This window comes from Saimiri boliviensis, chromosome 1, assembly GCF_048565385.1.
Source record: "Saimiri boliviensis isolate mSaiBol1 chromosome 1, mSaiBol1.pri, whole genome shotgun sequence".
Lineage (NCBI taxonomy): Eukaryota > Metazoa > Chordata > Mammalia > Primates > Cebidae > Saimiri > Saimiri boliviensis.
The window spans coordinates 214,692,599-214,716,184 of record NC_133449.1 but is presented as its reverse complement, the minus strand read 5'-3'; the positions used below and the strand labels follow the sequence as shown (position 1 = coordinate 214,716,184).

General features: G+C 34.0%; 2 protein-coding genes across 26 annotated transcripts in view; one reads left to right on the top strand and one right to left on the bottom strand.

Annotated features, from left to right (window-relative positions):
- SLF1 (SMC5-SMC6 complex localization factor 1) overlaps window positions 1-22,283 on the top strand; it is a 114,301-nt gene extending 92,018 nt beyond the window's left edge. For 4 of the 9 annotated variants that reach the window (XM_074383484.1, XM_074383439.1, XM_003920751.4 and 1 more), the window contains one exon: window positions 185-22,283. In XM_074383484.1, coding sequence (XP_074239585.1) covers window positions 185-666 — 482 coding nt within the window. In that variant the 3' untranslated portion in view covers window positions 667-22,283. The remainder of the gene's footprint in view (window positions 1-184) is intronic. The other 5 variants (XR_012513103.1, XR_012513101.1, XR_012513102.1 and 2 more) reach the window with 5 other exon arrangements.
- The window catches only part of MCTP1 (multiple C2 and transmembrane domain containing 1), a 591,199-nt gene continuing 578,526 nt past the window's right edge, over window positions 10,914-23,586 (bottom strand). For all 17 annotated transcript variants that reach the window (XM_039470335.2, XM_074383518.1, XM_074383500.1 and 14 more), the window contains 4 exons: window positions 20,142-20,251; window positions 16,243-16,352; window positions 13,980-14,077; window positions 10,914-13,093 (listed from right to left, as the gene is read on the bottom strand). In XM_039470335.2, coding sequence (XP_039326269.1) covers window positions 13,022-13,093; window positions 13,980-14,077; window positions 16,243-16,352; window positions 20,142-20,251 — 390 coding nt within the window. In that variant the 3' untranslated portion in view covers window positions 10,914-13,021. The remainder of the gene's footprint in view (window positions 13,094-13,979; window positions 14,078-16,242; window positions 16,353-20,141; window positions 20,252-23,586) is intronic.

Here is a 23,586-nt window from a genome sequence, read left to right as displayed (position 1 = left end):
TTTTTTAAAATATGCCTTTATTAGTCAGTCAATATATATAGCCTGTTAATTGTGTCAACATGAATTCATACAAAATATGATTATAACGAAAGCCCTGGATGCTTTGGGAAAAAAGAGAAAATAGCTGTTAAGCTGCCAAAATGGTAATGTTTTACTTTTAACATTTTGCATTTTCTTTTCACAGGCCCAGTGCTTTTACAACAGAGAAATGCTAAAGGAGAATTGCCCTTGGATTATGTGGTTTCACCTCAAATCAAAGAAGAGCTATTTGCTATTACAAAAATAGAAGATACAGTGGAGAACTTTCATGCACAAGCCGAGAAACATTTTCATTATCAGCAACTTGAATTTGGCTCATTTTTACTTAGTAGGATGTTGCTAAATTTTTGTTCAGTTTTTGATTTGTCTTCAGAGTTCATTTTAGCTTCCAAAGGGTTAACTTATCTAAATGAACTGCCTATGGCTTGTAAAAGTGATAAAGAAACCACCAGTGTTCATACTGACTGGTTATTAGATATTTATGCTAGAAATATAAAGACATTGCAGAAACTCCCACATATTCTTAAGGAACTGCCTGAGAATTTGAAAGTGTGTCCTGGAGTACACACTGAGACCTTGATGATAACATTGGAAATGATGTGTCGGTCAGTCACAGAGTTTTCATGATGATGCTAGAAAGTACGGATTGATGTTCTAAAATTTAATTCAACTTGCATTGGCATTTACTATGGATGTCATAGCTTATGGACAGATAGAAATTTGATTTATTTATTGACAAACTTTGCAGCCTTGCTAAATTTTAAAAGCATTTTCTAAAAATCTTCTGCAAAACTCTAGTGTGCTTCTGACTCTTTCCAGGGTGTAGAATTTGACTCAAAAGTAAAAATAATTTTGTTTTAGTATATACTGGTTTCATTAATCTTTAATTTTTTGTTATGAAAGTGATATATTGTACATGTAAAATTAATATAAATCTTTTTTCCAATCAAAATGAATGTCATCTATTCTAGATGTTCTAGGTCTTAGAATCATGGCAAGGATATTCATACAAATGTGTACCTGTAAACTTGTAGCTCCTGAGTCTTATGGATGGATTTTGAGGAACAAAAACATGTAGCTCCCTATTTTTTCTCTATAGGCTGTGGGACTGAAATATGCATTTTAGCTTTGTGTGTTTCTAAAATAAACATTTCTAAAATTTATAGTAATAATTAATACTTTTGGTTTATAATGCAGCAAGTATGCAGTCTGACAGTTCAGTTCCTTGATCTGTTTTATTTTAGCAATTCATATACAAGGTGTATCTGTCACTGCTCTATGTAACCAATATTCTGTATCTGAAAACATATGCTGCATAATGTTTGAGTTTCATATTATGAGTGGCATCTAATAGATTTGAGATTATTTAAGGTCTTAATATATAGTATGAATTTACTGAGTAGTAATGATTTATTCTGCTGTTTTTCCTAATAGCGGTTTATAGTAAAACTAAAAGAAAGGGTGTGATAATAACCACTTTTGAAATTGAAGTTTCTTCACTAGTAGGAATAAGCTACATCGTGGTACAGGTGGAAAAGAAACACTTCCATTTAGCTTTTATTTAAGTACAGTGATGACTTTACAGCAGTTAATCTGCTAAAGCAACACACTTCAGTTCTACCTTGGAAATAGATATTTTAACAAGATACAAATGTTCAGTATCGTATTACAGGGTTTATGATCTAAATTGAAAACTGCTACATCACTATGAAAAAGTAGTTTTAAATAAGTAATTTTTCACACATACTGAAGAAATACTAATTGTTTGTATTTAGCCTTCAAATTTGATGTCATACAAATCTTTTATTATTAATCCACCAAAGTATCGAGAAAAAAATGATATAATGAAGACTAAGAAAAGTTTAAATACTTATAATAGAGAGTAAAGTCCTTCTCCAGATGATGAATAAGAATATATTTATTCCAAGGAGTACCTCTTTACTTGTAAAAGTGTCTGAGATAGTGTTTGCTTGGTAAACTAATATAAACTTGTAAACATACCTTGACATCATACACATTTTCAAATCCTTGTCTAGCTTCTTAATAACTAAATTACAAGGCAGAGTCTTTCCTGAGCTTTGGTTTTTGTACATGTCAAATAGAAATCACACCAGGATCTTTGTCATGATAGAATTGTTAGCCAATCACATTATATGACACTTAATAAATACCATTTCCCTTCCAGTTATTACCTCCTCTTTTAATTGTAATGAGCTATTTAGACCAAAGGCAAGGTAGTAATTGTTTAAGTTGATACTAATTTTAAGGTAATTAAGTAATCATCATGAGTTAGGGTTTTATACTGTTAAGACAAAGTAGTTTTCTTAATTAGACGTTTATAAGATATATTTGTTTAGTTGCAGTTAGCATTAATATTTCACAACTGACTGTTCTGTCTGCCAACTTCTACAAGCCATGATGACATGAAGTATGAAACAGATGTCATTGAGGTCTCTGCCTTTCAGAAGTTTTGCACTTCTTTGAAAGTCCAATATGGTAAACATAGGTTACTGTGTTCTGTGCCCTGGCCAACAATACCAGTATATGAGTATGAATTTAAATTTTCGATAAAATACTTCATTTCCAAAATTACTTTTTATACTTTATTTTAGAAAACATAATAACTGCCTTGAATAATTACCCAAATCTATCTTTAAGGTATAGGAAGAAGAAATTCTCAGTAAGTAAAGTATAATTAATAATCTTAGTCCTCGATTTTCAATTGCAGACTTTTCAAAGTTGCAGCTGAAGACAAGATTGAAAAATGCTTTTCTTCATTGTATTTTGCCAGATGTGATATCATAGTTCCATGGAATCATAGTTTTAAAAATATCTATAAGAGACCATATTATAGTGTAAATAAAGCTGGGGAGGAGATTTCTGAGCAGTTAAGATTCAGCTTTTCCCCATGCAGTGTTTACTGGCAGTTTCTTAGAATCTCTTTGAAGTTAGAGTTTTGTAGGTTGTTAATTTTTAATTTCACTTTGCAGAATAATGGTCCAAGTATATACATATTTTGTCATTTAACTCATTCCAAGATGACCAGAAAAACATTGTTCCTCATAAAAGTCAAATGCGAAATTAATTCCTGTGAATTCAGCATTTCTTGAACACCTACTCTGAACCAGGTGGTGTGCTTGAAAAGGGCTAACTATAAAAAAAGGAAAGGCTCACATTCTAGGAAGGTAAATAAGGCTTAAGTATTGTGAGTTTTATTATCTTCTATATCTGTTAAGTTAATTTCAGTTTTGTATGTTTCTAAAATTTTCAGTAATAATTGGTGTTCTGTCTTAGTTTATAAATGTGAATATTCAAGTGTCCAGTATTATTTTAGCGATATTATTTGAGAGTGGATGGGATGTATGGTGTGCTTTTGCAGTCTTAGTATTCTTAAGAAAGCACAAATGCATTAACACTAAGATACTTTATATAACCTCCAGAAAATATCTGCCATTTTTGTTTATGCTGCTATAGAAAGTTAAATTAAATGAATACCTTCACATGAAAAAAAAAATTGGTGGAATTTTTCCTTATGCCTTTATACACATTTCCAGTTAAGCTGCGAACTTGATGAGAGCTTGTCACTGTTGCTCCTTAATCAGTAGGAAGGGGTCATCTTTGAGTGACATGAGGCATTCTTTCCCTCAGGCATTTATCACGCAGCTTTCACGCCAATTGCACCTCCTGCTGACGTGGAGCTTGCAAAACTAGGAATGATAATTGTTTTTATAACAAATGTGGATTGAGTTAGAAAGGTCAGTGATAGCATTATTAGAATTAGGCTCTGCCTGGTGTCAAAACAGGAGACACGAAATAGTTAACTATTCCTTGTAATTAAATTACATTATCAGAAAATTCACTTTATAGGTTAAAATGAACTGTAGTTGGAGACTATACTTTGGTAGTTATTGGCTGTGATATATATTTTAAAGTTATTATAGGCTATAAATTAATTAGAAAAGGATGAAATGTTGTTTTACTTAGTTCTGAGCATACAATTTCAAGGTAATGCAAATCGTACTCAAAGACCTTTTCAAAGGAAACAAAACATTTTTAACATCATTGATCATCAGATGTTTAAAAAGAGTGTGTCCTCTTAGAGTAAATACTAATCTTACAGAACATCTAAAATATGCACAAGCTGTTCCTAATACTTTTTATTTTTGAATTTATTACTATAGGTCTTTTTTAGTGTAAGTATATAGTTTTGATTATAAATACACTTAAAGCATGTTTTTATAAAGCTGAAATACAATCCTTAGCACTAGATAAAAGTGATTTTAAGAATATTATCTTTTTTGTTTTTGAAGAGAGACATTTATAATCTCTCCCACCCCCTTTTTAAAACAGAAGTATAATGAACTCTCCTCTGGGTTTTTTAACTTGCGGAATTAAAGATCAACAATATTAAGTCAGCAAAGTGACTGTTTATTAAACAGTATTCCTAATAAGTATGTAGTATTGTTATATATGTAATATATAATGTTGTATTGCCTTTAACAAATGTAAACCCCCAAAAGCCCTTATTCAAGTATTTATAGTTATTTCCAATTAGAATTAAAACATATACTTCCCAATTTATCATGTTTATATCATGGCCCTCAAATCTTTTTAGATGTTGAACCCAGATTTGGTAGATCTAATCCTCTTCCTTGCCAAGGTAGCTGAGTTGGATCAAGTGAACATTAATGCATTATGGATGTTAAACATTAATAGAGAATGGCTCAGTAGTTTGGGCCATACAATTTTGTTCTACCAAAGAGTGGAAGTTAAAAGGAAAAAAAAAAGGTTTACTACTTACAGAAAGTAAGTTCACTGAACTGAAAATCTGGAATCCAGCTTTGCATTTGCACCTATCATACTATTGTTTATTTTGATAGTAGATGAACTAAAATTACCACTGCTTCCCTATTCTGTCGCAAAGTGAAATAAATAGTAATATTAAGAAATCATTAATCTTAAAGTGTTGGCAGATGAAAATAACTTAGTTTGTTGTCAGTGACTTTTCAACATAAAGGTTAGGTCAGCAGTGGTTTATGTCATGACTCTTGATAAATTTTTCTAATGACCAAGATCATTTGATTTATAATAGTTTTTTGTTTTTGTTTAAAGGAATATATATCTTGGTTATCTGGCTTCATCCTAAAAATGCATTTTTCTACTTTGCATTATCTCCTTTTTTACAAGATTAGACATAAAATTATAGAGCACTAAGTAAAATCTAGTAAAATTAAAATGTGTGTTTTAAAGAACTTTCCAGGAAAACTTAAAAGCAGAATTGAAGAGGTGAAAACTGGGCAAGAGGATGAGGGCAAAAATGGTTAAGAACCATTCTGTTTAAAGGAATCCCAAGGGTAAAGATTTCTAGGTACTGTTTATTACATTGATGGAAGTTAGTGAAGGTATAAAATCAGTCTTACAGAAAACATGTAGACTAATCTCAGAAATAAACTGGGTCTTTGAAATTTTTGAGTAATATTTGATAAACTAAACCAAAGGTCCAGATAAGTGTTTTATAGAAGGTTCTTTTGGTTAAAATTCAATTTAATCAAAAATAAAGAATAATAAAATTCCAGTTCTAATGGTATCAGAATCAGGCTAGATTTTTTTTTCACTGTGTTTTAAAAAACAATTGACACATAGTAATTGTACATGTTTATTAGAGTACAGTATGATGTTTCAAGACGTGTACATTGTATAATAAAATCATAGTAGTTAACCTGTCCTTCATGTTAAACCTTTATAATTTCTTTGTACTGATAAGGTTTAAGATCCTCTTTTCTAGCAGTTTTGAAATACAATACATTGTTATTATCTGTAATCACCCCACTATTAATAGAATATCAGCACTTATTCTTCTTAATCTAACTTTGTAGCCCTTGAGACCATTGTCTCCCCATTTTCGCCTTCCCTCCCTTTCCATTCCCAACATCTGGTAACCGCCATTCTACTCTCTACTTCTATGAGATCAACTCTCCTGGAGTCCACACGTAAGTGAAATCATGTGGTATTTGTCTTCCTATGAGAAAAAGGCTGTTTTGAATAGTAATACTCAGTCCTTTCTCACAGGCAGATCTTGTATCTCATTTCTTATTTTCCTATCATTTCAGTTCTTTTACACTCCCAGAAATACTGTTAAGTTTATACTTAGCCATGTTATTGGAGGAGATGGACTTATAGAAAGGTTGAAAGCTGTTTATTAAAAGTTGTTGGACCTTTTACCTAAATATCATTTTCCTTTACTAATTTTAATATTTTAAAAATTACAAGTAAATGTTATTAAAAATTATTTCCTCAGCCAGATACGGTAGCACATGCCTATAGTCGCAGCTGCTTGAAAGGCTGAGGCAGGATGATCACTTGAGCCCAGGAGTTCAAGACCAACCTAAGCAACATAGTAAGACTATAAGTATAAATAGTAGTGTGTGTGTGTGTGTGTGTGTATACGTGTGTATATATATATACATATATATATACAGAATATATACACAGAATGTGTGTGTGTATATATATATATACACACAAACACATGTATTCTCTAATTACATAAGGAAAAAGATTGTAAGTAAAACCATTACTTACAGTAATTGTTTTTATTGAAAAAATTTTGGATATTTCTTTTTCACTTCTCCAGATTTCTTTGTAATAATTTGTATTTGTTTATAATACCAGTAATTAATTTATTTTGAAAGTGATGCTCCTGATTTAAATAAGAATCAGTCCTTTGAAATTTTTCTGAAGTTGTCTTATTTAAACTAGCATCTACTGGATTTTTAAAAGGTAAGCTACAGTTTTAGTATGTGATTTCTTTAAGGTTGGATATAATTAAAAATATAATTAGTATTATCTAACACAGATCTCAAATAATACACTATACTTGTGCTCCTTTTTTGAACATGAATCTGACCTATCACTTAACTAATAATGTTTCTCTGGTCCTTATTTTAAGCCACTTCAAAATGGAGCCCCAAGTATGCTGAAGTGGGAGTTGGAGGGGTATCACTCTTTAGTAGTACTCTTACGTCGCTAAAGAATAAACTTTATCTTGCGGAGTCATAACGTATGATAACGTATCTTTACTTTCTGATATTAGTGTTTATGGAACCTGAAGAATTACTTGTTCTCTAATGAGACTTTTTCCGATTTGACATAGAAAAGCAGGAAGAAATTGGTTAAATGATAGCTACATTTATTCAGATTGTAGCTTAAATGGCTTTGAAAGGATACTACTATATCAAGAATTTTTTTCTTCTATCATCAGTCTGAAAAAATATTCACTGTATAACTTATATGAAAAAATATCCACTTTATAACATATTATTTACAACATTAATGCAGATACAAACAACCCTCTGTTGAGAGAATTCTGAGAGTGTCTTACCACAGTTCTCCAGAGCATGTTTATTTTGCACCTCTTCTGTGAAGGCCGGCGAAATAGCTTCTTGTAAGGTATTCTTTTAAGTACTAAAACAGTCTTTTTACAGTTGTTTAGTATAAATATCCTGTATACCTGCATGGTAACCATCGTACACCTGATAGTATCAGTCTGTTTTTTTAGGGGAAGATTTCTTACCTACCGGTCAGGGCTGTTGTCACAGTCATGGAAAATCAAGTACATATGCATTTATATGTACTATGTATCAAATACATAGCATCATAGTATACAAGATTGGATGGTGAGTACTTGGTACCCCAATCCATAAGTCATTGTATTTTGCTCTTGCTAACATTACCAAATGCTGTATGTTTTGATTTTTAAAAAATGTTTTTCTCTTCTGCAAATGCATTTTTTAAAAAGTGATGGTTAGCAACTTTACACAAATAATGGAACATTACATTAATCTGTTTAAAAACTCCTTCATCAAATATGCATAGTGTTTTCTGGATTGTTTCTCTTGTGCTTCAAAGACCCTCCTGTGGTTTGCTAGTTCTCTGTTAATGGAAACCGAAGTTTGTAAGAGTTTTAGGACAAAGGTAAGAGTTAGGTATACCATTGTGGTTTTTTGGTCAGAAATTGGTGTTAGCTATTTCCTCTGTTATGAAACAAAGATGACAAAATTACAAACATACTCCACCTTGTATGATAGGAAATAGATACTTCTATCTTTGTAAAGTTTTTCTAAGAGCTTATAAGTTCTTGACACCGATAAATTGTTTTCCATGGTTACAGTGTTACAAGGTACAGATTTTGACTTGTTTTCATAATTACTGTAGAAAAGAAGAATGTTTTGTGGGCATGTAGTTATAAGGTTTCAGTTCTCCAATAGCTTTATTGAAAAGGGTTCTTTGAAGTTGGGACAAATATTGTCATTTCCTTCCCCTTGTCTCTCTTTTGTGGTCCAGCTGTTTCTGTAACAATGCTTGACTATTCTCAGGTGTCTCTAGTAATGCAAAAAAAACAAGTATGAGTAAGTATGTGTAGTTAGGCCAGGTGTGCTCCTTTGTCTATGAATTTAGCATTTCCTCCAAACCTGTCACCATTTGAACTCTGGCAAAATAAAATCCCTCAAATAGACTCAAGCGATTTTGAGCTTGTCTTTAACTAGAAAGTGAAACTGAACCTATATTATCTTTCTTCACTAGTGGAAGCAACAATTCTACTCAGCCAGGCTTCAGGATCTCCTTAAATGTATTCCTTCAGAGAAAATAAGGTAGTTTTTAGGTTCTCTCATTGACTCAGGTTGGCCACTCCTTTTCTCTTTGGAAGGAACATTGAAGAATCTGTAGTAGAGGATAGTGCAATGCAATATTAATTTTGCTACATATTGAAAAAACTTAGGCACGGCTACTTACCTAAACTGTTTCTGCTTTCCTTGAAACAAACCTTTCTGCCTAATGTAGTAACACTTAATTGACTAAAGCAGAACAGCAATGTACTTTGGTTACTTTTTTAAAAATGGAGTAATATTTTTCAGTGACATTTGAAGGTACGGATAACCATCATATAAATTTAAAAACCTGTCTTTACAAAAATACTGCTTGTGCATGTAATAGAACACTTTTTTTGTTTGAATTTTTTGTTTGGGTTTTTTTTTAAGCTTATGATATCAAGGAAGAGGTCAATAAATTGAAACTCATTTGAGATCAGTTATAATTTTTGCTATTTTTTAATTCTTAACTCACATCCTTCCTTGGAAAAGCCCAGATAGAATCATTAAGTTCCAGCAAAACTTTCATGGTGCTCCTACTTTCTACATTATGTGATTGCTTTGGACATTCAATGGTTTTTATTTGCATAGTATTCTTTTTTAATGAGATTTTTCAAAATTATTTATCAAATTTTAACCATTCAGCTAGAATAAATCATATGCAACTGCCTCTATACGAATTGCCACTCTATAAATAATAGAAACCGAGGTACCAGAGGGGAACATTTTCACCCAAAAAAACAAAAAAAAAGTTTTGATGTTTTCTTTCAGTGAGTTACACCAATCATCCCAGGAAAAAGAAGTATAGTTGAAAGAAATGACACTAATGGAAGAAAGAATTTACATTATTTTCTATGTGGTTTTAATTCATACTTGACTGAGCAATTAGAAAAGGCTGGTTCTAGATACTCTAATCAAACCAATGAATAGATATCTATATACACAGTCACACTAGAGTGTGAAATCATGCTTTTCATTTAAAACCCCAGCATTTATGCAAGTATTAATTTAATATCTGAGACCTTTTTCAAGAAATACAATGGTGGCTGTCTTTACTTGTATTTCTGGAGCAAAAAGGTGTAACTGCCTTATACCTTTGTTCTTAATCTATACTACAAAACTCAACATTATAAACATTTAGGCCCATTTAACAAGTTCATTAGCTGAAATTACAGACTTTGAATAACTTGTTAATACAAATATACACTACTTTCAGCATAGGAGAACTTAGATATGAGATCAAAGTGAAAAAAAGCTCCTCTGGTCCCTAGATAAAAAAGTTTATTTCTGAATTTTCTTCACTTTTAAATGAAGAATAAAACTTTTGTAAAAGATAATTTTAGAAATGTATCAATTAAATTTGGCTTACACTATACTTCAACTCCAGATTTGATTTTAGTATGCAATCGTTGGTTTGACCATTGCCAATAACAGGGTCATGCAGTTGGTATTCAATAAATATGTCACAAGGCTGTTTTTTAAAGAATCTGCCAACTCAGATTATCCTAGTGTATAGAATGTTTCAAAAATTGGAATTCCTACAGAACCTATCAATCAGTTTGAGTCTAAAACAGCACCAGAATGAGTGAGAAGTACCATTATGTGTTTTTTTTGATAGGTGAGGAAAAAATTTAAAAGCACAAATATGCATTTCTTATGAATTATCACAACTAGTGGCAATAATAGTTTGGAATACAAATATAATGATGACTTTCAGTGAATTTACTCACTAAAAGATACTGAGGAATATATTTAGTAGTTTACAATATCTACGATCGTTAGCATTCCAAGTAGATGTTAGAGTGACATTCAATCTCTTAAGATATCTTAAAATATTTACATCACAGACCTCTCAAAATCAAGACAAGTCAGGCAGCTCTCAAGACAGAATTGAACCTATGTGAGAAGGGGAAAGAAATAGTTAAAATTTTACTATACATAGACTGTTTTCAGCCTGCGAATGTAGTCGTTTCTAGAAGTGATGAAAATTTCTCTGAATATCTTTTGTACCTCAAGCTAGTTCTTATTCTTCTATGAATTTTATTGGATGCTCACCCCTCCAAAGGTATTTTTATACAAGAGTCAGAGTTTGAGGAAAAGCCCGGTTTGTTTAAACCAAATCTGTATTTCTCCAAGTGAAATATAATTTATAAGAATATACATGCAATTCCCCATCAATCTCTGAACCACCAAAAAAAAAAAAAAAGTATTGATTATACATGGGAAAGATTATTTTCTTTTGTATTTAATGCAGTGAATGTGTAGTGAACATTACCATTGAACTAAACATCTGAAATTTGATACAGTGAAACAAACAAATTAGTCATCTGTTAATGGTTACTATCTGCTAGATACATCTCAGGTTGTAGAATATCAGGCTTAGAGACATCTGAGTACACATTGCCAGCACAGAACATAAGTCTCACAAGGTATAATCGAAAGTTATTTCAAACAATTATCTCATCAATAAACTTTCTGTAGTAACATCAAGTTCATGGAACATTATGTTTTTAGCAACAAACAGTGATGGTATACAGATGGAAGCATGTCATTTTAAACATGATACATTAAATAGAGCATGTTGAGGTCAAAGCCTTTCTGTAGAAAGGGAATTTAATTGACATTCAAGCATAGTATATAAACAGATCAAAATAGTTCTATTATAAGAAATAGTATTTAACTACTTATCTTTAAAATAAAAATACTTTAAAAATCAGCTTCAATGAGATTGTTAAAGAATCTTCCTTTAGAGTGAAATAAACATTTTTCAGCTTTTCTATGACTTTTCCAGCATGACCCCCACTTTTACCCCATCCCAGTCTATTATTAATAAAGTAGTGCAAAGCATTGGCTGCTGCAATTTCAACTGAGTATAATCCCCTACCAAGTCAGGGAAGTAAGACATTCTCAACCAACCAAATTATTTTTCTCCAGAGGTATGCTCCCTCAATATAACAGGGAGTGAGATACAAAAACTACTTTAAAACCCCACTTTTACCCCATCCCAGTCTATTATTAATAAAGTAGTGCAAAGCATTGTCTGCTGCAATTTCAACTGAGTGTAATACCCTACCAAGTCAGGGAAGTAAGACATTCTCAACCAACCAAATTATTTTTCTCCAGAGGTATGCTCCCTCAATATACCAGGGAGTGAGATACAAAAAACTACTTTTAAGAGTCTTGGGAATGCAATTTTTAAGTGTAGATTCTATGATAATAGTGAAACATTGTTAAAGGCAACCACCACCCCCAAGCAGTTTATTTTACAAAACAGGTTTTCATGCATTATCAAGAATTTTTTTTTATAAATGTAGTGAAACACTGGCATATCACTTAGCACACTGCATTCTCCTCTACATTAAAATTCACACTAATAACAAAATCATAGTATGAATTAAAGCATTTCAGTAATCTAATGAGAAAGCAGAGTTTTTTTTTTGTGAGAGCACTTGAGTATTAAAATATTTTTAGATGCACAGATGCAATCTGACACCAAAAGCGATATGGATATAGTTTGCTAGTATTTTTGATAACTATCCTGGGTTGCTAATTTGCTACCTCTGTGTAAATTAAATTAGTGGTAGGTATAAAAATTCAGGCAATTGTTTATAAACTGGCAGTATTTATGTGGTGTAGTCCTGTAGAGATTTTAAGGTTTTAGATGGAATGATTGTTAGAAGGTTTGAAAGTTTTCTTTATAGAATTGCAGAGTATTGAAGATTCTCTTGAGGGAGTGAATGTGCCTTCACTTATTTGCTTAAAATCAGCCTACTCATACCTAAGTAATTTGCACAGGAGTGAATGTCAGGATCTAAAGCCAGAATATATGTTAAATTGAAATACATCTATTCCATTATTCAGGCTTTGGGATTTCCCTGTCTTTTGAAATGTATAAAACATAGAAAAGTGTAATGGATTACTTTTAAGATAAAAAATAGTTACATTAAAAAAAAAAAACTTTAAAATCAAATTGACATTTACAATTGATGTTGATTTAATCAGAGCACAGTTGAGTATTTAATCCACTTGTAATTAGATAAGTATATATCTTCCAATGTTATCATTCTTATATTTGTTCTTTCAGTGTGTTATATTATTATCCACAGCTAACAAGGCTTTCACACAGCAGTAGCAAAACCTTTATCAAGTTGAGTCTGTACAACAGAAGTATATTTTCAAAGACATATCCCTTTGTACACTATTTACAAATTCTCTCCATCATGATAAAAAGGCAAAATAAATAAAAAGCGGAAAAAAGGAAATGCTGCTGAGGCTGAGGGCTTTTTCTTTTATCTTCCCAAACAGATGCTGGTCTCCTCAGTGCTAGGAGCTGGCTAGCCAAGATTGTTTTTCTTTCTTTTATATGGGCTGTGAGAAGGATCTGGTTTCAATTCTTGGTACTGCACCTGTTTAAACAGAGTTCAGAGAAATACTGTTCAGGTGGCCACTTTCTGGCAAAGAAAGGAAAAGCAAAGGAATGAGAGACTGTGCTGGGGGGAAAAGTGCTCACTCTAGAAGCTATATGGGATCTGCAGCTGAGATGCAGAAAGCAATAGAATGACAGAGCAAGAATAAGAAGGGAAATCCTGTTGGAAACTACATGAAACCCTGATGTGAACTTTAGTAATGGCCTTCACTAACACATTACATTAAAAGCAATACTATATCGATTTTAAAGGGCTTGATGATGGTTTTTTACAATTTAATGTGTGTTTGCTTAATACAGTCTTAATTTCCATCCAGCCCACTGTCACAAAAAAACAAAAAAAAAATCCTTTTTTTATTCTGAAAACAGCTGATGGTTAACGGGCATTAACCTCAAAGGATTTCAAAGGTTTTAGAGATATGCTATACTCTTCAAAAAAACTCTCCTCACTGACCTCCAAAATATACTTCTTTAAAACTTACTTGTAATTCTTGCAAATTCTGAAAAGATATTTTTTTTCTCAATGTCCACTGGCATATTTTGATTTCATCATCTAATATTCCTATTTCCTCCCTCAGGTTATAGTGACTCCCATCACAAACTCCAGCTGAACTAACCTGGAAGAGTATCCTCCCTGACAGCTCTGGTAGGTTCTTTATGCAACTGCTCTTTCTCCCATTCTCTGTAAGTTCTTCTTAGATAACACCCCCAGTGGGCTAAATTTCTGACTGGTAAAATCTGCTACACAGGCTTTATTAATTTTACTCAGCTCTTGTAAAGCATTTGCATTACAAGGATATAAATGCTAAAACCCAGAGCCATACTGCATTAAAATAATAGCAGTAATAATAACAAAACCTACATACCACTTGTACATCTGAAGGGACTCTGGAAAGGAAGTCAAGTAGTTCATTGTTATCAATTGCATATGGACTCCGAAGCTTTTTTGTAAATTTATTGATTCCTGAAAAAGTGATAGATTAAACATTATTTAAATAACCAAAATTGGAGATAAACAAAGCACATTTCTGGCAAAAGTGTTGTAGTAATTGGAAGTTCTAACTTGTATGCCTGGAACCAGTGAACCAATGCACCCAATTTTTTCCCTCTCTTCCTCTTTTTCTCCTTCATTTCTTCCACCTTCCTCAGTTGCTGCTCTTTCACTTTGTACTTTAGTGCTTCTTCCAAGCAGGAAAGGGTTTCTATGTGGGAAATAAATGAGGTTCCCTAGCGGTAATTAGCAGCCTCTTGCATTTTTCCCTTCTGTGTTACAGTATACTTAGAAGCCTTACTTTAGTATTTCATTTCTGATGAAACTTGCTTTCCTACTTTTTGGGTTAAGATTTTTAAGGCAAGATGTCTAACTTACTGGTTTCCCCTTTTCCAAAAAATGCATCTTTTTGGAGGTGGGGATGTGTGTTGCTGTTATGCCCAATCAATGTTTAGAAGACACGTGATCTTTATTTTTTTTTTCAAACCGGAAATGAAAAGATTTGCCCCCAGCTTTGTAAAAAAAAAAATAAACACCTTTACATGAAATCAACAAACTGGTAAAAACTGAGCCATAAACAAGAGCATTTTGGCTCTTCTTCAGGGAGTTCATGCAGAATAAGCTTCTAGAATCTGTCTCCTCATGTAAGACCTATAGTCTTAAATTTCTAGCTAATATTTCAGCAATCACATACCACCAAAGGAATACTTTTCTTGTTTTATTTTATTTGATGAAACAAGAGGCCCAAACACATTCTGCAAAATCACTTTTAAGGCAGTTAGTCAGTGAGGCCCCTGCAAGTTACATAGCTAGATGTCTGCCCTGGGCTCCAGTTTCTGCAAACCTGGGAGAACAGGGCATTCACCACCACCTATTGCAACAGAGATGACTCCACAAGCCAAGGCAGGCCTGACCCTAGGTAGACTAACTTTTTCAATAAAAAGCATCTGCCTTAACTATCAGGAAGAAATTAAAGATGAACATACAATAAGAAGAACATAGTGGAAATTAAATTATTCTTCCCTTATATAATGAAAGTGCTATCTAAATTGAATTTCTTTTAATTACAGAAATTAGGAAAGGAAAAAATAATTACCATTTCCCCCACCTCTCACCCAGGCTGTAAAGGTAAATGCTAGTGATAAGGGGTAAGAGGGCTTGCTCAATATATGATAAGTTGGGCCAAAAGCAGAGGGCTTGGGGTATCTGACTTGAACTCATTTTATTCCAATATATTTCTTCAAAAGCCTTAAAGAGAAAAAAAAAATTGCTTTCAGTGTAAGCACATGCTTTTCAAAGCTAAGACCCATTTTGGTTCTTTGTGTTTTGTATAGGTTTAGCAATCTTAGGTGTATGTGTAGGCAGGCGAGGGGCAGGTATAGAATTCTTCTTCTACCCAGTCTTGTTTATGTATTATTAATGTTGTAGTAGATCCTAGAGATGGAAAATTGTTTTCCAAACCAATAATTTTGTCAGGAAAGAAATTAAAGAAGAAGAATGCTGCAACTGACAATCTCCTAAACGGAGCCCAGGTGCATAGGAATCATTGGCATGCAGCATACTCACATAAAAAATTAGGACCGAAAAAAATCACCTTTAATGTAGGTATTTATAGAAACAGTCTTATTTAGTACACATAAAGGGATCTTTTTGTTCCTAAGGAACCTGCAAGTGCCAAGGACCCTTTTCCCAAATGCTAAAGGTGACCTCTTAAACAGGCAGCCATGTGTAGTACCATGTTTACATGTACTTCCACAAGATAAAATACAACAGCAAAGAAAGCATATTTTCTTAAATGCACCATATGGATTGAAATGCCTCTGTTTGTTTGTATATAAGTGGTGAAAATAAATCAGAGGGATATCTAGACAAAGCTACACTTTGATATATGAAGAATCTGTACAACTCACATGTTTATAGTATGATGAAACCTAGTGTGCCAGATAAGAAAAATACATTTTGCAGGTAGACCTAAATCTTTATACTGTTGTGATTTTTAACTGACCTGTCTCTTTTCATCATGGAGTAGCTTTATGACCATAAATACAGAGAACTGCTGACAGTATAACTCATCTCTTAAACACAGTTTGTTTGTAGCAGCTAAGACAGTTTGGGGGAGCCTGGGAGGGTTTACTTACCCCAGACAAGGACAATGTATCTTAGCGGAATGCAGTACAGGATGACTGTGAACACACAGAGGGCTACAATGGCCAGCCAGCTTAAGAATGGGACAGTCCAGTTGAAAGTACTGAATGGAAAATTAACACATCAGCAATCTGAGTACGTCATACTTTTTTAAGTATTGAAATACATGATTCTGACTTAACTTGGGACCTAGTTAGTCGGCATTTCTCTCTGGAATAGATTCCAATTGAAATAGGTTATCAGAAGACACAGGCTAGTTCGTCATAATCTGCTTAGTTCCATGAACACAGGGCCCAGGTAAAGAGTCTTGCTGCCAATTTCTCCAGATTTTCCCAGGTGACTTCAGCGTCTAAAGCTCTTGCACTACTTGGGTGACTTCCCACATGGAAAAAGATCTTTATTTTTCTACTGCTAAGACTAGTAACCATCCTTGTTTTCTCCAGCTTTTCAGAGGGGAATGTCCCTGGGCCTACCATTCTTCCTTCTGTCAACTCTCAGTATTCCCCACATTGGGAATAAAATATTGCCAGCATGGTTATGTAAAAAATCCTCTGAATGTTAGAATTCCTTAGAGGAATACTCACTTCCAACCTCAGCTATGTTTCAAATAGAACTGGAAATCAGGAAAGAACAGAACAGTTAGCCTTGCAAAACTTCACCTCTCATCATTGCCCTTCTTCCCAGAAATACATAGGTAATTACGAAATAAAATCAGCATTGCTTACTATTATCTCTCATACTTCTTGTGAAGGAGAGCATTCTGGCAAAAGTAATTGGTAACGGAGAGGGCTGAGTCAGAGAAGACTGTAAGACTCAGTATTGACAGTAAGACAGAATAGCAAACAGAAACAAGACCAATGAACAGAAGTAGAAGTTACAAAAAAAAAAAAAGTACTGAGGAGATGGGAAGGAATTTACTGAGACAAAAAGGGAAAAGAAAAATGAAGACAAAGGCAAAAAATACGGAGTAGAAAATCAGGAAAAGGGAACATGGGACGATTGTAATCACTTAAGCCTTTTTGTGTGGAAGCCAGTCTGGTACTTAAGAGTGTGCCAAAATTATAAAGAAAATAGAAACACTATGTAGAGCCTCCAGGGTTGGGCATATAAATATATCACAGGTATACTATTGCATTCTTTCAAATTTCTCCTAAGAGTTCATTCATTAAAGAGGAACTAACATGTCATGTGACCAAGAAGTTAGCAGACCTGTATTCAAAGCCTAGATTCTGTTATGTGGATTTAGCTGAGTCAATCTCTCTAACCCTTTCTCCATTTATAAAATGGGATAGCTTTTATTCTGTCAATAATAAAAAAGTCGTGATGGTAACATGTTTATGTGAATCAAGTTGAAATTATTAGAAATAATCAACTCAAGGAATTTCAATTATGGTACTTTTTTCTTATGAGACAGTGAGAAGGGCCCCTAAGACACTTAAGAAAAACATATTGTTCATGTAGACAAATGTTACTGTCTTTTATTTCTTCTAATTTCCTGGTACTGTATGTTGTACTTACTTGAGGTGAGTTTTTTCAGGGCAGTTTTGACCCAATAAAGGATGATTGCTAAGAGATTTTCTCCTATATGGCGCCTCAGCATAATGAGGAATCAATTGTTCCTTAGCTTTGTGGCATGTAGCTTGCTTTTTGTCTCTGTCTAGGTCAAAATTATTGCCTAAAATTGTTTTTTCTACTAAATGAGCCAATGTTGGGTCAGTTTGGGTATCCTATGTTCTGTAACCCTTCGGGTCTGGCTTTTCTGTCTTTGTCTTTTTCCTCTTATGGGCAACCGTGAGCATCTGTAACTGTCACCAGGTAAAGGATCATGCCTTCCCTTCCTGATGGACACCTTTGCTTCTGCTTGCTTGTGGAGAGAACAGAAGGCTGAGGGTCTGCTTGCTTTCCTGCAGCTCAGCTCAGAGCCATCCATCACACTACTCCATGTGTGAGGGCACTGGCTCTTCACTCAGAAAACCTTCCTTCTGGGCAGCCCCACTGAAGAACTCCCTGTGTTCTTCTTGCTCCTATTGGAAGGATAAATGGTAAAGAATCTCCACCAGTGTAGCTGTTAGAAAAAAAAAAAAAAAAAAAAAGACTGCCCTTTTCTATTTCTACTCTCTGCATTATGGAATCTAAATCTAGAATGTGATCTTCCCCCAAAAAGGGATGCAATTCAAGAAAGTTCTGGAAAGATTATTTAGTAACAAGATGGTAATTATAGAGTCCTTTCATTTTGTGCTTAAAGATTGCTTCTGAATCTGCTTTCTGGATAGATGCTTTTAATTCCATGTGACCCCAGGAGAATTTCTCTTTTAGCATGGAAAAGATCATTTTGCTGGAGAGATGGGTCCTACAAGACTCACTGGCTCCTATGCCATATTCCTGTACCTTAGCTTAGCATAGGAGTTCTACAAAACCCAGGTTTTCCAAAGGCTGGACCACCACCAGGATCTGGTCATATCCCTTAGCTAGTCATCATGTTTTCCAGCCAAGCATCTGTTCTGAGGCTTCCTACCGCCTAGAGTTACAAAGGAGCTGCTTCTCAGGCATTCACTAGCCTGATCCTTGGTCTTTTGTTATAAATGAGATGTTTCTGTCAGGTATTAGCTCACAGTGTACCCCAGATAAAAGACAACACTCAATGGGGAAATGCCCCAGTGGGTTCATACTGTTTCAGTGGATAGTGGGTGGAGGACAGGTAAATATTCTTGGAGATGGAAGGAAATACACAGAGGAAGAAGGAGAGAGAAAAGATATGGGAACAGTCTTCAGAAGTCCAAAACTGAATGAATGCTTTCTAAAGGCACATCTGGGAGTGAGAGGGGGGCTGTTCTGTCTAATATAAGAAAGTAGAAACTCAGCACCTGGACATGTGGAAATATATTAAACAAAATTATACAAAACAAAATGCATTATCCCTTGAACATGAAAGGCACCAAATTAATGACTCATACCTTTAGTTTAAATAATTTACTCCTTTTCAAATTCATTGTATGCCCAAGGATTCAAATCTGTAGAAAACTTTTGGTTATGAATAATAAACAAAGAATAGATACATGAAACTAGGAAAATAAAGGTTCCTCCGGAATTTGGCACCCCTTCTTGAGTAGACTATTAGCAATCATTATATAGGCCAATTTTTACATAATTTAGAAGTATGTAATACTTTTAACTGATAATTCTTTTAACTGATAATTCTTATAAATACATCTTATTTTTAAGAAATATAACACTGTTTTAAGTAAAACATAAGTATATAAGATTAAGAATTTAGATATCTTAATTTTGCATTAGAGCTCAGTGAAGATATGTTTCCTTATTTTAAAAAATTAAGGAAAAGGCATTCAGTTTTTATAATTTTAAAAATTGTGTATTTCTAAATGACAAAGCATTAGTTTATTGATAATTATGATCTCAGCTGTTTAAATGCACACTTGAAAAAATATTTTTGCAGGGCACTATAAACACAATTTTTTAAAAAATTTAGTCGATGAAAATATAACTAGACCAATAATACAATGCAGGTGTATCTTAATTACCTGAAATCCTCATTTAGCTTGGTTTATTTTTTCCTATCACAATTTCATACTCCGTTTAAGAACAAAGTCTTTCACAGTGAAAAATGTGCTAAAATTTAGGACGGTGTTATTTCTTCGAAGCTACAAGTGTGACTTCTTTCCAACCAATATGTTCTAAATTTCAGGAAGGAAATTGACAGAACTTTCATAAAGCCAAAGACTGGCAGAAATAAAGTAAATAATGATAAAACTGAGCAATAGATCACCCAGAAGGAGTGTCCCCTGCCAAAAGGAATGTGGCATTTCACCCTCTGAGAAACAAATGGACACCCTGTCCCACGGAAGACTGGGGCTTACATGTCACTGTCACTCACTTCTTTATCCTTTCGCCAAAGGAAGCCACTTCATCTAGGATGTTCTGGACACTGACACATACCTCCTGGATGGCGTAGATTTTATTTATAAATCCCTTTTTTTCACTGTCCTAAAATGCAATTAAAAAAAAAATTCTGTATGAGTAAAGGTTTTCTTCATTGCTTGAATTCTTTGTGTTGTCCCTCTCTTGCATTTTTTAATAAACTTTATTTTTATGTGTGTATAAATGGATAATTGGAACCCATGAAAATATCAGGATTTTAAGGGACATGAGGAGGAAAGGTACCCAGCATCATGGATTTGTGCTTACAAAGGTGGCTGCAAAGCAAGAGACTTGGGTTCCATTGCTCTTGTCCTGATGAACAGAAGAAACATTTTGGGGAGGAAGGTATAAGAGAGAGGGGAGGTCCCAGAATTACTAAACTCTGATTCTACAGCGCTTCTGGATCCACTGAGACACTACTTAGTGGACCCATTTTCTTGATCCCACCCACGGCCCACATACCCAGCTTTTGTTGTGGCTCAGATATTTCAGCAGCAGAGAATGCTGGATGCAATTGAGATTTGTGAGCAATGAAAACTGCAGAAAACACGAACCACCAAAACCTGAAATCTATGTGGATACTGCTTAGATCATATATACACTAAGCCTGACCAACTTCTTAGAAATAAGTCATATATACAGTAGTATATGCTGTATTAGGTTCTAAACATTTTTTCCCCTTTTTGTACTTAGTTCTTCATTTTAAAATGTTGAATTTAAGCAAAGCTGGTGTGCTTCACGTAATAGACGGTTGGAGATTGAGCATTAAACCACCTAAAGAGTGGTGTGAGCCTAGGAGAGATGTGCATATTTTGCAGTTTTAGGCCCAAAGGAAGAAATAGTGGTGGCCTTTCACAATTGAAAATTCTGCTTAGTAGCCTGGCATCACAGGCACTTGCCTAGGCTGTTTAGTGGAGACCATCCAACCCTGATTCTTTGACTCCATTCCTCCATGCCAGCTTGAATATCTGTGGAAATGTAGATCCAATTTCATTACTTTAACTTCTTTGAACACTTGCACACTATGCCAGAACACTTGAGACCTCATGTGGCAGTCAGTGCTTGCTGAAAGCAGCCAGGAAGCTAGAATAATAATGTCATGTTGCACATTTACATACTGACTTTCATTTCAGAAGAGTCTAAAGCACTCTACACTGTGAACACTTGGCCAGGGCTGGCATTCTGCCACCTCAGAAACTACAGGCAAGTGAATGACAGATGTGTGTGCCTCCTCCAAGGACAACAGGGTACACTGAGATTGAGGACATGGAGGCCAGTTTTATAACTATCTTTGGTATAGATACCAGTTACTTAGGGCCTTCATTTTAAATTCAATTCACATGGAGAAATTTGTCTATATTATTCATCTTGCTTATGCCAAAATGGATCGTCAGTTAGGTAGATGAGATGCATAAAGCTTAATAATGGTGTTGGGAACAGTTAGCTACTCAGGGTTCCCTACTGTCTTCAGAAGTCACCATTCACTTGTCAGGACAGACGGTGCATCAATTTCTTATCTTTCACACTCTCCAGTAATAAAGCATTAGTTTCATCTATACAATTGTGTACGGTAGAGTAAAATGAATAACCAGTGGCTTTTTCCTGTTCCTTTCAAAATTACGAAGTTGGACTGCCCCAATTGTGTGTCCTGTAGTATTCTCATCTCAAGCACCAGCTAAGTTCATTTAAGTCTATGAAGCAAAGTACTGATAAATATTTAAGCACATACAGAGTAAGTCAAACCAGTTGAAGCATGCTGGTTATACAATGAAAGTGCATTGAGGCTGTCTTCCAGTTCAAAATTATGTGAAAAAATATTTTGCAGTAACAAATACATGAAATACCTAGGTAAAACCTCAGCAAGACTGGTATAAAATATGTATGAAGTTTTTTTTTTTTTTTTTTTTTTTTTTTTTCCAGTTGAATATATAGGTTTAGTGAAATTTCAAGCAAATCCTAATATTCAGAGTGGAGAAAATCAGGAGAACTTAATAGTGTTTCTAACATTTGTTTGGACAAAAATAAATAGGTAAATATAGCTAAGAAATTTTACAAAAGAAATCATGAGGCATTCAGTGTACTCCATATTTAATTAAAATGAGATATGGGCATCAAATGATTGGCATACAATAAGGTGTCATACACAAAGGAAATAAGGAAGTACTGTTATTGGGCAGTTGTTTTAACTATTTGGAGAAAGTTATGTTAAATCCTACCTAAAATAGACTATCAAATCTGAGATAGCCCAAATCTATCTTAATATCTACCTCAAACAGCCCCAAATATATTCCATATTAATTTTAGGAAGTTAGTATCTATCACAATCAAGTCAGCTTCATCCCTGAGATGGAAGGGTGGTTCAACATACACAAGTCAATAAAGTAATTCATCACATAAACAGATCTAAAGACAAAAACCACATGATTATTTCAATAGATGCAAAAAAAGATGATCTATAACATTCAACATCCCTACAAGTTAAAAACTCAATAAACTAGGTGTTAACAGAACACACCTCAAAATAAGGGCCATTTATGACAAACCCACAGCCAATGTCATACTGAATAGGCAAAAGCTGGAAGGATTCCCCTTGAAATCTGGCACAAGACAAGGATGCCCTCTCTCAACACTAATTCAACAGTATTGGAAGTTCTGGTCAGGGCAATCAGGTCAGAGAAAGAAAGAAAGGATATTCACATAGGAAGATAGGAAGTCAAACTGTCTCTGTTTGCAGATGACATGATCCTATATCTAAAAAAACTCTATCATCTCAATTGTAAACTTCTTAAGCTGATAAGCAACTTTAGCAAAGTCTAAGGATACAAAAATCAATGTGCAAAATTTGCTAGCATTCTCTATACACCAATAATAGACAAGCAGAGAGCCAAATCATGAATGAACTCCCATTCACAATTGCTACAAAGAGAAGGAAATACCTAGGAATGAAGCTAACAAGGGAACAGAAGAACCTTCAAAGAAAACTACAAACCATTGCTCAAGGAAATTAGAGAGGACACAAACAAATGGGTAAATATTCCATGCTCATGGATAAGAAGAATTAGTATCATGAAAATGGCCATACTGCCCAAAGTAATTTATAGATTCAGTGCTATTCCCGTGAAACTACCATTCTTCACAGAATTAGAAAAAACTACTTTAAAATGCATATTGAACCAAAAAAGAGCTTGTATAGCTAAAACAATCCTAAGCAAAAAGAACAAAGCTGGAGGCATCACGCTGACTTCAAACTATATTATGAGGCTACAGTAACCAAAACAGCATGGTACTGGTACAAAAACAGACACACAAACAGAATAGAATAGAGATCTCAGAAATGAGACTGCACATCTACAACCATCCGCGCCTCAACAAACCTGACAAGAACAAGTAATGAGGAAAGT